General features: G+C 43.9%; 1 protein-coding gene across 15 annotated transcripts in view; it reads right to left on the bottom strand.

The window, feature by feature from the left end:
• LOC103482112 (rho GTPase-activating protein 23-like) overlaps window positions 1-16,945 on the bottom strand; it is a 128,722-nt gene that overhangs the window by 39,411 nt on the left and 72,366 nt on the right. For 9 of the 15 annotated variants that reach the window (XM_008438047.3, XM_008438046.3, XM_081600343.1 and 6 more), the window contains 3 exons: window positions 12,637-12,732; window positions 4,709-4,787; window positions 4,572-4,632 (listed from right to left, as the gene is read on the bottom strand). The exons of 3 other annotated variants lie outside the window; for them this stretch is intronic. In XM_008438047.3, the coding sequence (XP_008436269.1) occupies window positions 4,572-4,632; window positions 4,709-4,787; window positions 12,637-12,732 (236 nt within the window). The remainder of the gene's footprint in view (window positions 1-4,571; window positions 4,633-4,708; window positions 4,788-12,636; window positions 12,733-16,945) is intronic. 3 more of the 15 variants (XM_081600337.1, XM_081600345.1, XM_081600339.1) reach the window with 2 other exon arrangements.

Raw genomic sequence — 16,945 nt, 5'->3', positions numbered from 1 at the left:
TCAAAAACATACTGAGAGTGAAACTCCTTCCTAAAGGTGAAGATATATGACAGATTTTAAAATAAAATAAAAACGTGAGACCCGGATGATATAGGAAATAGCGCCCCCTTCACTTCCGGAGTGCAATGGTCCCATTTTCAAAGAATGTATGAGACTGACAGCGGTCCGGCCTGCCCCTTTCTGTTTGCTGCAGCGAGGTGTACTTGGGACGTTGCCACCCGTCCTGTAAAATACGGAACTGTCCCGTAATTAGCTGTTAAATGTAGCGTTTTGATATGAGACGCGATTTGTTCCGTATTCTACAAATGTCTATGTACAATATTTAAGAAGTGGTCCCCCAGTACTTTATATAGAAGGCAGCCCCAGTCATTGTTTGACTCACGGTGTTGGTGTTGCGATATTGTGCCCAACTGCTTTCTGGGTAACACACACTAACCCGACACGCTGCCCCCGCACCCCTCTCCCACGCTTTACATATATGGGGACTGGTCCCTTATTTTAATTTCTGAAAGGTGGCAACCCTAGACAGAGGGGGAATCCCGGAAGGTAGGGGCGTGGCATACCTGTGGGAGGGGGGTCAGGTGACCTGGGCGGAGTATGAAAGGTGTGAGTGAATACACATCTGAAACCATGTGACCGCGCATCAACTGTTTGGCTTTTGATGAAGTGCGTGAGAATGTTTACTTCCCCAACTACCATCCATAAGACTGAACACATTACTCTATTCTTTAGGCAAAATGTATTAATTCTGATTTAATATGCCAACTGTAAAATGTGTTTTTGCTTAATGTTGAAGTTAAAGAATGATTATAATTTTGATTATCGGCAGTCTTTATTTACGGATTTTGGATAAGATAATCCTTTATTATAGCCAAACTCCCACAAGTGGAAAAATTAAGTTGTCATTGCAGAAAGTGGACAGTAAAAATAATAGCCACAGAAATTAATAAAGATAGAATAAAAACTGCACAGTGTAGAAAAAAAATAATTAAAAGGCATTCTTGTCACTTTTACTCCACTTTATCCAAACAGTTATGTTGTTAAACACACACTGACTATTGTTGAATTAATCCAGTTGTTCCTTCAGCTCTGCTAACTGATGGCTTCACCAGGGGTGAAAGTAGTTTTAAATTCTTGGGGGTACTATGACAAAAATAATCCATCCATCCATCCATCCATTTTCTTCCGCTTATCCGGGGTCGGGTCGCGGGGGCAGCAGCTTCAGAAGGGAGGCCCAGACTTCCCTCTCCCCAGCCACTTCTTCCAGCTCCTCGGGGGAATCCCAAGGCGTTACCAGGCCAGCCGAGAGACATAGTCCCTCCAGCGTGTCCTGGGTCTTCCCCGAGGCCTCCTCCCGGTGGGACGTGCCCGGAACACCTCACCAGGGAGGCGTCCAGGAGGCATCCTGAGCAGATGCCCGAGCCTCAACTGGCTCCTCTCGACGTGGAGGAGCAGCGGCTCTACTCTGAGTCCCTCCCGGATGACCGAGCTTCTCACCCTATCTCTAAGGGAGAGCCCAGCCACCCTGCGGAGGAAACCCATTTCGGCCGCTTGTATCGGTGATCTCGTTCTTTCGGTCATGATCCAAAGCTCATGAACATAGATGAGGGTGGGAACTTAGATCAACCGGTAAATTGAGAGCTTCGCTTTTTGACTCAGCTCTCTCTTTATCACAACGGACCGGTACAGCGCCCGCTTCACGGCAGACGCTGCCCCAATCCGTTTGTCGATCTCCTGCTCCCTTCTTCCCTCATTCGTGAACAAGATCCCCAGATACTTAAACTCCTCCACTTGTGGCAGGACGACCCCCCTGACCCGGAGAAGGCACTCTACCCCCCCTGGGGACACGGTCGAACGCCTTCTCCAAGTCCACAAAACACATGGGCGAACTCCCATGCACCCTCTGGGACCCTGCTGAGGGTGTAGAGCTGGTCCAGTGTTCCAAGACCAGGACGAAAACCACACTGCTATTCCTGAATCTGAGGTTCGACTATCTGATGGACCCTCCTCTCCAGGACCCCTGAATAGACCTTACCAGGGAGGCTTAAGAGTGTGATCCCCCTGTAATTGGAGCACACCCTCCGGTTCCCCTTTTTAAACAGGAGGACCACCACCCCAGTCTGCCAATCCAGGGGAACTGCCCCCGATGTCCATGCGATCTTGAAGAGTCGTGTGAGTCAACACAACCCTACAACATGCAGAGCCTTAAGGAACTCCACCCCCGGGGCCCTGCCACCGAGGAGCTTTTTGACCACCTGGGCGACCTCGTACCCAGAGATTGGAGAGCCCAACCCAGAGTCCCCATGCTCAGCTTCCTCAACAGAAGGCATGTTGGTGGGATTGAGGAGGTCTTCAAAGTATTCCGCCCACCGGCCCACAACATCCCGAGTTGAGGTCAGCAGCACACCATCCCCACTATAAACAGTGTTGGTGCTGCACTGCTTCCCCCTCCTGAAACGCCGGATGGTGGACCAGAATCGCCTCGAAGCCGTACGGAAGTCTGTCTCTATGGCCTCTCCAAACTCCTCCCATGCCCGAATTTTTGCCTCAACGACAACCCGAACCGCATGCCGCTTTGCCCGCTGGTACCCATCAGCTGCTTCTGGAGTCCCACAGGCCAAAGAGGCCCGAAGTTGATGCAGCTCTGCTTTCCTGAATGGACCATCTTTATCTCCACTGCAGCAAACAGGCAGCTCTGTTTTATAGATTACAGTCACTTAAATGTTGCATTATGCCCTTATTTATATTTTTAATAGTGTAATTCTGTAAAGACAAAATATGTCTGGTGGTCCAGCTCTGATTTACACATCTTGCTAAATTGCGGGTTTGAATATTGCAATACTTTCCTATAACAAAATAGACCTGCAGAAAGAAATTACTAATAAAATATCTTACATATGCATAGTGTTATGCTCTATATGGAGATGTTCAATAGCTTTGAAATTTTGTAATTTATCATTGTTTATTACACTCTGAAAGCTGAGTGGCTTTGTTAATATTCTGTCCTAGAATGTAGTTAGATGTGCCCTTTTTATTTGAGCACCTGCCCCTTTAGTGGTCTCTGCACGGGCCTGAGTGTATGTGTGCGAGAAAGATAAAATTTGTGTGCGTGTGACATTTTAGTAGTGTGTATACACAATTTGAGTATTTTTTTGAGTGTGCATGAGGTTTTATTTTTGAGTGTGATGAGTTTTTTGTAGTGTGTGAGAGACAAAACATAGATTTTGTCCTAAATGGCCCCTCATATCATGACCTGTTTGTTCTGAAGATCCTGCAGCTTCCACTTGTCTTCCTAACATGGCGCCTCCTCACCCTGACTCTCATACTGATAGGAGGAACCACAGAGCTCTGTTAGGTTAAAGCTCATCTTCTGAAGTTGCGATATTTTTCCTCCAACATGTTGCAGAGGAATCACTTCAAACTAGATGTTGGACTTTATTTTATTTCAGTGTCATTTGTGAATGTTAGCTTCTCATTTTCAACAGCAGAGTTATAAACGTTGAAAAGGTTATCATTTTAGTGAAAGTCTCAACATCAATATTTCCACTAAATAAGAGGCAAAAAAAGTGTTTGATATAAAGGAAAAGCCTCTCAGACTCTGAGCCCGACAACACCAAACTATTTTTTTTAACATTAGACAATTAATTTAATTTCACATAATTATCGCGGTAGAAGCCATTTGTTTGTTAAATACTTAATGAAACATATTTACCGTGTTTGATGTTTGTTGTGAATGACGTATAGTCACACGCTAATTAGTTTGTCGTTTATTGAATGTTCAGAAACTACAGCGGCTGTAAAGCGCCATGAGAAAGTCATTTAAGCACACACGTTGGCATGGCAACCTCCTGCGCTTTCCAAGCCGACCAGAGATTACGTTAAAAACATAACATTCAGTCTGTAATGATATTAGGTTTTCAGGCTTGATATTTATTTTGCGATCATTAATAACCTTCCCTGAACACAGTGGTGGTTGATTAGTTCATTTTAACTCCTGCTCTGCTAGTTATTTTGGTAATGGAACCGAAACGCACAGAATTGCGCAACACCTTGTTGAAACAATAATCACTGAGATTATTATTGTTGTTGGGTCATTAATTTGAACACGTTTTGTTGATATTTTTGTTGTTCTTTAATACAGTTACGAACGTTTTAAGCCTGTCAGAGGAGGACATGCTGCTCTCAGCCTCCTGGAGGCATTCAGTTTGTCACCTAATGCCGAGATCGACTCAAAACCTTCCGCTATCGACGTATTGCAGCCCTGCTCTAGTAAAGCACGAACAGTTCAGAAACAATATGAAATGGGAAAAAGTTATTTATTAACTGATTAAGTCGTGTTTTAGATTGTTCTTGAAAAACTAATCAGTCATGGCTGATTATTGGGTGAATTCAGCAGCAGAGTGAACCCGTTGATTTTATACAGCTCCCCTCTCTTGCAGGTACTGCGTACCCCCGCTAAATCTTTTAGGGGTACGCAGTACCCTGCCGTGCCCCCTTACTTTCACCCCTGGGCTTCTCACATTCAGAGGATGGAAGAAAATCAAGGCGGAAAATAGAAAGGCAATACTCACACTTACCAACTGCAACACATCCTCATTTTTTGGCATAATAGTGAGCTCCAAAAGGTTCTCACTGAATGAAAACATGAAAAACAGCAATCAGAATAGAAATGAGAACGCACATCAAAACCTGAACACGAGATCCGCACCTGTTTTGGATGAGTGTGATAACCTGAGAATAGGTTTTCCCCAGAATGCTCTCACCATTAACCTTCACCAGTCGGTCTCCTGGAAAACCCACAAGCACACACAAAGAAGGGTTGAACAGGAATATCTGTTGGAAAAGTGAGAAAACTGAAAATTTGTTACCGTTTCCATATTACTAACACAGTAAACTACAAACTGTGGCTTTAGATAGAATGTATGACTAGTGCTGTTGCCTTGTTTTTCTCATTTGATCATTATATCGTCTATTCTCTTTGTTTTTATTAATGACCCTAAATCCCACCAATTGCAGTTTTCTGGCAGATGACCCCGGGTTTCCTCTAGTGTATCATCAGCCCGGCGGACCACCAGGCTTTACTTGCCACATCGCCAGGCTAAGTGCTGTTTGTTTATTTTAAACAGGGTTTTTATATACTACTGACAGGAATAGTAAAGACAGATTAAGCTAGGTTCATAGATAGCACATTGAACATATGATGCTTGCTCATGCACCTTTGAATTTTTGTAATTGTTAACATTCTTAACAGAAAAAATGGACTGCTAGTGAACTGCCCTACCAGGCTTAGCTGATTTTCTGGGGGAACCCTGAATTACGGCTCTTCTAATCTGCCAATTCTGATTTTGGCCAATACCATTTTTTTGTCTGAAATATTACTAAATGTAGCAAAAAAGTTGATGAGTTGGAAACAGTGGCGTGACTACTGTTAACTGTGAATGTGCAGACATGGGTCTGGTGGGTCTGTCAGTCAGACTCTCTCACAGCAGAACAATAGAGTACTGTGGCTGATTTTCACACCTTTGCTGAGGAAGATAAAATCATCGGATAAGATAGGCTTCACCTGCGATAGACTGGCGACCTGTCCAGGGTGACCCCGCCTCTCACCCGGAACGTTAGCTGGAGATAGGCACCAGCAACCCTCCCGACCCCACTAGGGACAAGGGTGTATAGAAGATGGATGGATGGATGGATGGATGGATGGATGGATGGATGGATGGATGGATGGATGGATGGATGGATGGATGGATGGATGGATGGATGGATGGATGGATGGATGGATGGATGGATGGATGGATGGATGGATGGATGGATGGATGGATGGATTCACGTGTAAGTATTGGCCGATCATTGATCTCCCAAAATTAAGGAATTTTAACTACAGCCAAAATCCTGTTTCAAAATTGTTGTAATGAATTCTGTCTGAACTATTTTCTATCCTAGGATATTGCAATTTAAAAATAAATACTTTTAACTGTCTTTGGAACTGCTTCGCTCCTGAATAAATTTAGAATTTATCTGAATTTTGTCCTTAGAGTAGAACAAATATGTGAGTTTTTTTACCATTTAGATTTTCTGGAGTGTAATTCCAGGTGGCATTGTTGGTTTCCTTCATAAATTTAACATTCTCAGCTGTCATGGCTTCGCATTCTTAAAGAAAACACACTCCGGGCTACCACCAGTGAAGGACCAAGCAAGCTTCTGCTTGCAGATGGCCAACCTACACTGTGAACAGCAGAGCCTGGTTTCCAGTTTCTCTTGCTTGGTCCTTAACCATATTGTAAATGTGATGACGTTAATATATACAGGTGCTGGTCAAAAAATTAGAATATCATGAAAAAGTTGATTTAAATCAGTAATTCCATTCAAAAAGTTAAACTTATATATTATTCATTCATTACACACAGACAGATGTTTCAAATATTTTTTTCTTTTAAGGTTGATGATTATAACTCACAACTAATGAAAACCCCAAATCCATCCATCCATCCATCCATCCATCCATCCATCCATCCATCCATCCATCCATCCATCCATCCATTTTATTCTGCTTCTTCCAGCGTCGGGTCGAGGGGCAGCAGCTTCAAAGGGAGGCCCAGACTTCCCTCTCCCCAGCCACTTCTTCAAGCCCCTCCAGGGGAATCCCAAGGCGTTCCCAGGTCAGCCGAGAAACATAGTCCCTCCAGCATGTCCTGAGTCTTCCCCGAGGCCTCCTCCCAGTGGGACGTGCCCGGAACACCTTACTGGGGAGGCGTCCAGGAGGCATCCTGACCAGATGCCCGAGCCTCAACTGGCTTCTCTTGACGTGAAGGAGCAGCAGCTCTACTCTGAGTCCCTCCGGGATGACCGAGCTTCTCACCCTATCTCTAAGGGAGAGCCCAGCCACCCAGCGGAGGAAACCCATTTGGCCGCTTGTATCCGCGATCTCGTTCTTTCAGTCATGACCCAAAGCTCATGACCATAGATGAGGGTGGGAACGTAGATTGACCGCTTTTTTTTTGACTCAGCTCTCTCTTCACCACAACGGACTGGTACAGCGCCCGCTTCACGGCAGATGCTGCGCCAATCTGCCTGTCAATCTCCCGCTCCCTTCTTCCCTTATTCGTGAACAAGATTCCAAGATACTTAAACTCCTCCAGTTGGGGCAGGACAACCCCCGGAGAAGGCACTCTACCCTTTTCCGGCTCAAGACCATGACCTCGGATTTGGAGGCACTGATCCTCATCCCGGCTGCCCCGATGTCCATGTGATATTGCAGAGTCACGTCAGCCAACACAATCCTGCAACATCTAGAGCCTTAAGGAACTCCACCCCCGGGGCCCTGCCACTGAGTAGCTTTTTACCACCTCGGCGACCTCATCCCCAGACATTGGAGAGCCCAACCCAGAGTGTCCGGGCTCAGCTTCCTCAATGGAAGGCATGTTGGTGGGATTGAGGAGGTCTTCGAAGTATTCCACTCACCGGCCCACAAGGTCCTGAGTCGAGGTCAGCAGCACACCATCCCCACTATAAACAGTGTTGGTGCTGCACTGCTTCCCCCTCCTGAGACGCCGGATGGTGGACCAGAATCACCTCAAAGCCATATGGAAGTCTTTTTCCATGGCCTCACCAAATTCCTCCCATGCCCGAGTATTTGCCTCAGCGACCACCCGAGCCGCATGCCGGTACCCATCAGCTGCTTCTGGAGTCCCACAAGCCTAAAAGGCCTGATAGAACTCCTTCTTCAGCTTGACAGCATCCCTTACCGAAGGTGTCCACCAATGGGTTCAAGGGTTGCCGCCGCGAAAGGCTGTGGATTGGAGCTGCGGATTATTGGCCACAGCTCCAATAATTCGCCTTTGCAATAGAGGCATGGAACATGGTCCACTCAGACTCAATGTTCCCCACCTCCCCCAGAACGTCTTCAAAGTTCTGCCGGAGATGGGAGTTAAAGCTCCGTCTCACAGGGGACTCTGCCAGACGTTCCCAGCAGACCCTCACTACACGCTTGGCCCTGCCAGGTCTGACCGGCTTCCTCCCCCACCACCGGAACCAACTCACCATCAGGTGAGTGGTCAGTGGACAGCTCCGCACCTCTCTTCACCCGAGTATCCAAGACATACGGCCGCAGATCCGATGAAACGATGACAAAGTCGATCATCAAACTGTGGCTGAGGGTGTCCTGGTGCCAAGTGCACATATGGACACCATTATGCCTGACCATGGTGTTTGTGATGGACAATCCGTGACGAGCACAGAAGTCCAACAACAGAACACCACTCGAGTTCAGATCGGGGGGCCGTTCCTCCCAACCACATCCCTCCAGGTCTCACCGTCATTGCCCACGTGAGCGTTGAAGTCCCCCAGTAGAACAAGGGAGTCCCCAGGAGGGGACCCCCTCTACAGTACCCCCTCTAAGGACTCCAAGAGGGGTGGGTAATCTGAACTGTTGTTCAGTGATAGTTTGCACAATGGTAAGCACAAACAGTCAGAACCCGTCCCTTCCACCCGTAGGCAGAGGGAGGCTACCCTCTCATTCACCAGGGTGAACCCCAGGCGCCCAGATGGGGGGCAACAAATATGCCCACTCCTGCCCGGTGCCTCTCACCGTGGGCAACTCCAAAGAGGAAGTATGTCCAGCCCCTCTCAAGGTGGCATGTGTCGAGGTGAGGTCGACTATTTCTAGACAGAACCTCTCAGCCTCACACACTAGCTCTGGCTCCTTCCCCACCAGAGAGGTGATGTTCCATGTCCCAAGAGCCAGCTTCTGCAGCCGAGGATCAGACCCCAAATGCATTATCTCAGAAAATTAGAATATTATTTAAGACAGATACAAAAAAGGATTTTTTGAAATGTTGGCCAATTTAAAAGTATGAACATGAAAAGTAGGAGCATGTACAGCACTCACTGCTTAGTTGGGGCTCCTTTTGCCCAGATTACTGCAGCAATGCAGCGTGACATGGGGCTGATCAATCTGTGGCATTTCTCAGTTTTCATGAGAACCCAAATTGTCCTGATAGTGACCTTCAGCTCTTCTGAATTGTTGGGTCTGGTATTTCAGATCTTCCTCTTCACAATACGCCACAGATTTTCTATTGAGTCTTAATTCAATAGAAAATCGCCTACCAATTAAGAACAGGGATACCATGGACCTTAAACCAAGCTTTGGCACTGTGTGCAGGTGCCAAGTCCTGTTGAAAAATTTAATCTGCATCTCCATAACGTTAGTCAGCAGCAGGAAGCGTGAAGTGCTCTAAAACCTCCTGGAAGATGGCTGCATTGACCATGGACCTCAGAAAACACAGTGAACCGACACCAGCAGATGACATGGCAACCCAAACCATCACTGACTGTGGAAACTTTAGATTGGAACTCAAGCGAAATGGATTCTGTGCCTCTCCTCTCTTCCTCCAGACTCTGGGGCCTTGATTTCCAAAGGAAATGCAAAATTGACTTTCATCAGAGAACATAACTTTGGACCACTCAGCACCAGTTCAATTCTATTTGCCTTTAGCCAGGCAAGATGCTTCTGATGCCGTCTCTTGTTCAAGAGTGACTTGACATAAAGAATGCAGCAGCTGAAACCCTTGTCTTGTATACATCTGTGTGTGGTGGTTTTTGAAGCACTGACTCCAACTGCAGTCCGCTCTTTGTGAATCTCCCTAACATTTTTTAATGGGTTTTGTTTCACAGTCCCCTACAGAATGCGGTTATGCCGATTGCTTGTCTATTTTTTTCCTACCACATCTTTTCTTCCCCTTCACCTCTCTATGAATGTGCTTGAACACAGAACTCTGTGCACAGCCAGCTTCTTTAGTACTGGTAATTATGTTTGTGTCTTGCCCTCTTGTGCAAAGTGTCAAAGGTCATTTTTTGGACAACTGTCAGGCCAGCAGTCATCCCCATGATTGTGTAGCTTGCAGAATTGGACTGAGAGACCATTTAAAAGCCTTTGTGGGTGTCTTGAGTTAATTAGCTGATTAGTGTGTGGCACCAGGGGTCTTCAATATTGAAACTTTTCCCAATATTCTAGCTTTCTGAGATACTGAATTTGAAGTTTACATTAGTAGTCAGTAATAATCAACGCTAAAAAAAACAAACATTTGAAACATATCAGTCTGTATTGTTATTGCGCAACACCTCCCTCCCCTTCTCTCTCTCTCTACTTCCCCCCCTCAGAGGAGGGAGATGTGCAGCCAGCTCTCCATCTAACGGGTAATTTGAGTTTTCTAAATCTGATGGGATTTTACCCTGTTCAGAACTGAGTAAACTCTGTTTAAGCTGGCATCGAGAAAGACTAGCCTGGTTTCTAACGACCTCCTTCCAGATGTCCCACCTTCTTCACCCTGTGAATTAGCCAGATTGAGCAGCCTGCAACCAGCTAGTTTCACAGAGGTCACCTGTTAACGGTCGCTCTTTCTCTTTATTACAACGTGCACTTGTTACTGAACCAGGTTGGTTTTAGTGACTCGGGCGAGTCCCAAGGGTGTTTTAGTTTTGGCTAAAAGCAACCTATAAAACATTTTCCACTTTTTCCTCCCAGAATCAAACTTCATAGCTATTTTACAACCATCAAAGAACTTTAAGGCGACTCATTAATTGAATGTCCACAACATCTTTTAGATTTTCTTAATGCTAATTATTTTATTAGTAAGGCAATTTTGCAATAGTCAGTACAGCTTAAATCAGTAGCAGAAATAATCAAATAGGCTAGATTATTGATTTTACTTATCTTTCCCTAATGCTGACACTGAGAACTAAAAAAGGGAAACTTTGAGAGAGACGGACAGAGTTTGGCATCTTGAACCCCAGAACTGTCCTGATGATGAAGAAGGTGTTGCAGCAGCAGGAGGTTCCCAGTACAGGAAGAGTACTGACTTAGAGCAGCAGGTCTCGGGCCTCAGGGTGACTTCCTCATGCGCGTAGCGGTCCTCAGCTTCTTGTCTTGCAGCTCTGTAGCTCCTTTCTCCTTGTCTCACGATCTTCCTGGTCCCACGGAAGGAACACACCAGTTCTTCCTCTTTGCCTTTGTCTTTGTCTTTATCTTTGTCTTTATCTTCATCTTTGCCTTGGTCTTTGTCTTTGGGGTCTGAACCCAGCTGTTGAGAGAAGTGCGATTTGAAGCCACATGTTGCGGGGCTAACGGGTTGGTCCCCATGTGCAGAACAGTCTTCAGCTCTGTGGCCCCGGCTCTTCTTCAGCTGCAGAGTTCTTTGTCCATCTTGATCTTGGCTCCAAGCTGCCTGAAGGATCCAACCAAAGATTCCTCTGTTGCACCCACCTTATAAAGGGTTTATCCACCCTTTTGGTGTGTTTGCATTGGCTAGCTTTGTTGCTGTGCCTCTCATTGGCTGACTGCTTGGACAGATGATCTCATATCCATCACCTTGGAGAAGTTATGTCCTGATGTCTGTTCTCTTTTCTTAGAAAAGTTTAAGTTTAGCAATAAGGTCTTGGTCATCTCCGCTCTCCTATCAGTTCCTCTTTCCCCCTGACCTTTCACCTACCATCTACCTCCAACACAACATCAGTGACCTTTAATTACAGTTACATTTTACACCATTTTTAGTTCAATGTCAAAATCACATTTATAACCTTTATTTTTCTCTGATTTAACATTCATTTATAATGTTATAATAACCGTAACTTATTAGTTACTCTTATAATGAATGAATATAATACACAAATTTCACTTTTTGAATGGGATTACTGATTTAAATTGACTTTTTTGTGATATTCAAACTCTTTGACCAGCACATGTACTTTTGTTTAGAAAGTCAATCACTTTTAACCTGTTGATTAAAACTAAGGAAAAACCACCTGCATTTTGAAAATTATATCCATTCATTATTCCTGGGGGGGATCATGATGGGTGCTGGTGCCTATCTCCAGAGGTCAATGGGCGAGAGGCGGGGTCACCCTGAACAGGTCGCCAGTCCATCACATAGCAACACAGACAGACAGGACAATCAGTCATGCACGCACACTCACACCTAAGGAGAATTTAGAGAGACCAATTAACCAAACAGTCATGTTTTTGGACTGTGGGAGGAAGCCGGAATACCAGGAGAGAACCCACACATATGCACAGGGAGAATATGCAAATTCCATGCAGAAATATCCCGAGCCAGAATTTGAACCCAGAACTTTCTTGCTGCAAGGCAACAGTGCTGTGCAGACCTGAAAAGTATATCATATGCAATAAATTAGAGGCATTCCAATGGAGCTCGTTGTCAGATTAAAAGTACCTTTTAAAAGTAACAACCTTGTTCAGCACTTTGGTCAGTTTTGCTGTTTTTTAAGCGCTTATGAATAAAGTTGATTTGGGTTGGCCTTAAGCAGGTATTAAACATTTTTGTTAAACCTTTATTTCTGGATTAAAAAATGTTTTTCATTAGTCTGAAGTAATATTCTAAGTTTACATTTTTAACTATAAGCAGAAAATCAAAATAACAGAAACAATAAAGTTTGAAAACATTATGTATGAAACTAATCTACATTAATGTGTTTGATTTACTGAACTGAGTTCCTGAAAAATGTTTTATATAATATTTTTTTTCAACCAATCTTAACATTTTATGAATCAACTCTCAGGTTCTTGAATATTCTAGATTTATTTCAGACTTTAGTTGGAGTGAGTTCATGCATGTATTTTACCAATACACAGTCCAGCTTGTTGAGCAGGGCCATTTTCTTTCACACTTTTCACAAAAATGGTGTCCATTGGCTCCAAGCAAGCTCGCTGACTCTCCACTTTAAAGAAACACAGACATATAATATTTCAGGTCAGAAAACGTTTACCCAAATAGACACAGCAAACCCCACATACCAAAGTTAAATTTTGTTCATTAAAATGGAGAAAAGTACATTTGTATAGCTTTTGTAGGACTCAGTAAGGCAGGTTTGTTTTAACATACATCTTTAGATGATCAGGAACAATTATGGGATGTGTAGCACAGTTATAAAGAGGGAAACAACTAACAATTAACTGTATAATCTTAACATTCTGTCATCTTGATCTATTTTCTCCATCTTTGAGTCCATTGTGTTTAAAACCTCCACAGCCTTCTGAACTTGAACTAGGACATTATTGGGGTAGCTAAGGTAGCTAATAACAAAAACAAATCATCACACCGAACTCCATTTATGTCTGCTTCATTTGGACCAATGTTGGAGGGTTCTGGACACTCCAGCATTACACAAATCACATTCTAAGTATTCTCACAGAAACCCCCATCTCTCGCAAAGAGCAGGGAGTATTTATACTCAAATCTGTCCATGTATGTGTATCTGGCGTTCTCAACCAGTCCAGTGCCTTCTCTGATCTCTTGACTTGCAGTTTGCTGAAATGTCCACAGCTGGGACCAGGGGTGAAAGTAGGTGGGTACGGTCGGGTACTGCGTACCCCTAAAAGATTTAGCGGAGGTACGCAGTACCTGCAAGACAGAGGAGCAGCTGTCTGCTGTAAAAAAATCAACTGGTGCACTGTGCAGCCGTGACCAGGGGCCCGGTATAGGGGGGAAAAGTGATGACAATTCTAGGGGCCCTGACCAACAGGGGGCCCTCCACAATTTATTTATTTATTGTTCATAGAAATAAAAAAATTAAAAAATCGGGGCCCTGTCAAAAACAAAATTAATCATATTGTATTTTCGAAGATTGTTTTAAGCAGTAAAAATGTAATGTTCCCACTCCCAGATCAAAAAACACACATCCATATTTGCCCTGAACTCCCCTATCTGCGTTAAATGGTTCATTCCTGCTTGGAACGTTTGAGAGTGACGCTCTTAGCAGCAGTCTGGAAGACACGAACAACTGTGGCAGTTACTATGCTACTAAGAAAAGTTATAAAATCAGGTTTTCAAAAAAATAAAAATAGAGAAAGGGAGAGAGAGAAAAAGGCAAGAGTGTCAATTTATAGCTCAGTTTTTCTCCAAGAGAGGTGAGTAGACTGTATGAGATTATCAACCATTTAGCGTAGTTAGCTACAGACTACTGATTACCTCCATTTCACTAGCATTTAATGAATTAAGGAAAGAAATAACCAACATATTCATATATTTAACTTGTCCTTGTACCTTTTACCACTGAACAACATATGAGTCAGTCAGCAGCAGCTCTAACCCATGTCCCTCCTGACCTGCCCTCTCCTGGGTTAAATTAAAGCTGCAGTATGTCACCATCCATCCATTTTCTTACACCCTTGTCCCTCAGTGGGGTCGGGAGGGGTGCTGGTGCCCATCTCCAGCTAGCGTATCAGGTGAGAGGCGGGGTCACCCTGGACAGGTCGCCAGTCTGTCGCAGGGCAACACAGAGACACACAGGACACACAACCATGCACACACACACTCACTCCTAGGGGCAATTTGGAGAGGCCAATTAACCTGACAGTCATGTTTTTGGACTGTGGGAGGAAACCGGAGTACCCGGAGAAAACCCACCATGCACAGGGAGAACATGGAGACTCCATGCAGAAAGACCGGGGCCAGGAATCGAACCCAGAACCTTCTTGCTGCAAGGCAACAGCTCTACCAACTGTGCAGCCCGCACTATGTCACTTTTACATAAATATATTTTTTTGAACATATTTGTTAAAACTGTCATTATGTTGTGACATTATGGCATGAGAGGTAATCTGTGAAAAATGTATTTCCTCTGCTTTCTCCCAGTGTTCTCTAAGAACAACCAGTCAGTGGCAGGAGAGGTTTAACACTGTCAATCACGTGGCTCATTCTTCCTCCTTTTTGCTCTGTGCTATTCTGCAGCTAGCATAGCCTGTTGTAAATGCTTAGTCTAGTTAGCATAGCTACCAGTGATAGCAGATAAACGGTTTCTTGTAATGATAAGTTGTTTCTCCACTATTAGCACATTTAGCAGTGAGTGAATGAGGCTAATTGACAGCACTAAGAGCTTCCTGCTAGTTCTGATTGGTTGTTTTGGTCAGAACGGTGCATTACTTTAACCAGTAATAGTAATTCAGGAAGGAGGTGGAGATGATTGATTGTTTTCACAGATTATCTGTCTTATAGAAAACTGTCATGACATGGTGACAGCTTTAACAAAGATGGAGAAAACATATTTTTTATTAAAGTTATATATTGCAGCTTGAATAAAATGCAACTACATATCATTTTTTGAGAAGTCTGGATTGCTTCATGTATATTTTGCATGTTGCCTATGCTTGTTGCTCATTTTAGAGAGACATTTCACTAATCTAAAACTAATAGAAAAAATTTAAGCAACCTACTTGCATACTGTATGCAGACTAAATTTTACTCTTGCATGTAAAATTCATGAGCAGTAAATATTGTACTAATTATCAGTATTGGACCAAAGAAAGCAAGGCAGATGCAAGCCTTTGAAATTGTGACGCTTTTGATGGGTCACATAGACTCAAGAAATTGTAACAGAAGCTGCGTGAGGGGGGGCCCAACATAATTTTTTGTCAGGAGGCCCAAGATTCCTGGCAGCACCCCTGGCCGTGTGAATTTTTCAAGAACAATCTAAAACACGACTAAATCAGTTAATAGATAGCTTTTTTCCCCATTTCATATTGTTTCTGAACTGTTCGTGCTTTACTAGAGCAGCGGTGCAATATGTCGATCATGGAAGGTTTTGAGTCGATCTCGCATTAGGTGACAAACTGAATGCCTCCAGGAGGCTGAGAGCAGCAGGTCCTCCTCTGGCTCCTTATCAAAAACGTTCGTAACTTTATTAAAGAACAAAAAAAAAAAAATCTACAAACGTGTTCAAATTAATGACCCAACAACAATAATAATCTCAGTGATTATTGTTTCAACAAGGTGTTGCGCAATTCTGTGCGTTTCGGTTCCATTACCAAAATAACTAGCAGAGCAGGAGTTAAAATGAACTAATCAACCACCACTGTGTTCAGGGAAGGTTATTAATGATCGCAAAATAAATATCAAGCCTGAAAACCTGATATCGTAACGGACTAAATGTTATGTTTTTAATGTAATCTCTGCTTCGCTCGAGGAGCTCGGCTCGTGGCAGTTGCCACGGCAACGGGTGAGCTTAAATGACAGAGAGAGACGAAGAGTAAAAAGGTGTGAGTGGTTTAGAGTTGATCACCTGTTCAGTTATTTTACCTTTGTTTACCTTTGCTGTGGCTTGCTCCTATTGTTTTCAGCCAAAGCTGCAAGATCTGTACCATGAAAAAGACGCAAAACTTAAAATATCTACGAGCTACTAGTACAACAACCGAGTTTTGTGGTGTGTCGTTGTGTCCAGTAATTAGCCGGTACCATTCAGTGCTTAGTTTTTTCATTTTCCTGCTGATATCAAGGCGACAGCGGACTGTAGCCAAAACTTAGCCACTAAAGCTAACACCCGGTTTGTAGCTGCCTGCTATTTCAAAGCTTGAGGATGTTGAAGATCCAGCGTCAGAAACGGGAAGACGGAGGTTAAAAGTTAGCAGTACGAGCTTCGTTCACTGGAATAATTTGTTGGAGGAAAATGCCGGAGGAAATCCACTGCTACGGGAACAGGCTGAGAACAGAGGCAGCGATTCGGCACAAGGTGAGTCAATACGTGTGTTGACGGAGTATGAAATTATTTTTAGGCAACTCCTTAGCTTTTGTTTATATGACAATTATACAAAATACATTTAACATGCAGTTGGAGCGACGAGTCCCTCCGAGCAGGTAATTTAAGAACAACCGAGAGCAGCAACACTTCAGCCCGATCCAAACCACACAGGTAGTCAGTCAGATTATCACGTATTTCCCGAATCCCGAAAATGACATCTACCTGTGCTGTTTCATAATTATTATCCACGTTAGAGGGAATTTTTCCACTTGGCTGCTATAATCTGTTCTTGCATTACAGAGACGTAATTTCTCCTTTTTTCCCCTCTGAGATTCTGCTTAGAAAATGAGGTTATGAAGTTACATCCTCCCGCTGCTTTTTGTTTTTAAAATGGTAAATTTAGGTTTGCCTCGACTTT

The sequence above is a fragment of the Poecilia reticulata genome, chromosome 19 (genome assembly GCF_904066995.2).
Source record: "Poecilia reticulata chromosome 19, P_reticulata-male-v2, whole genome shotgun sequence".
Classification (NCBI taxonomy): Eukaryota; Metazoa; Chordata; class Actinopteri; order Cyprinodontiformes; family Poeciliidae; genus Poecilia; species Poecilia reticulata.
The sequence above is the reverse complement of the archived record's forward strand: the minus strand, read 5'-3'. Positions and strand labels throughout refer to the sequence as shown.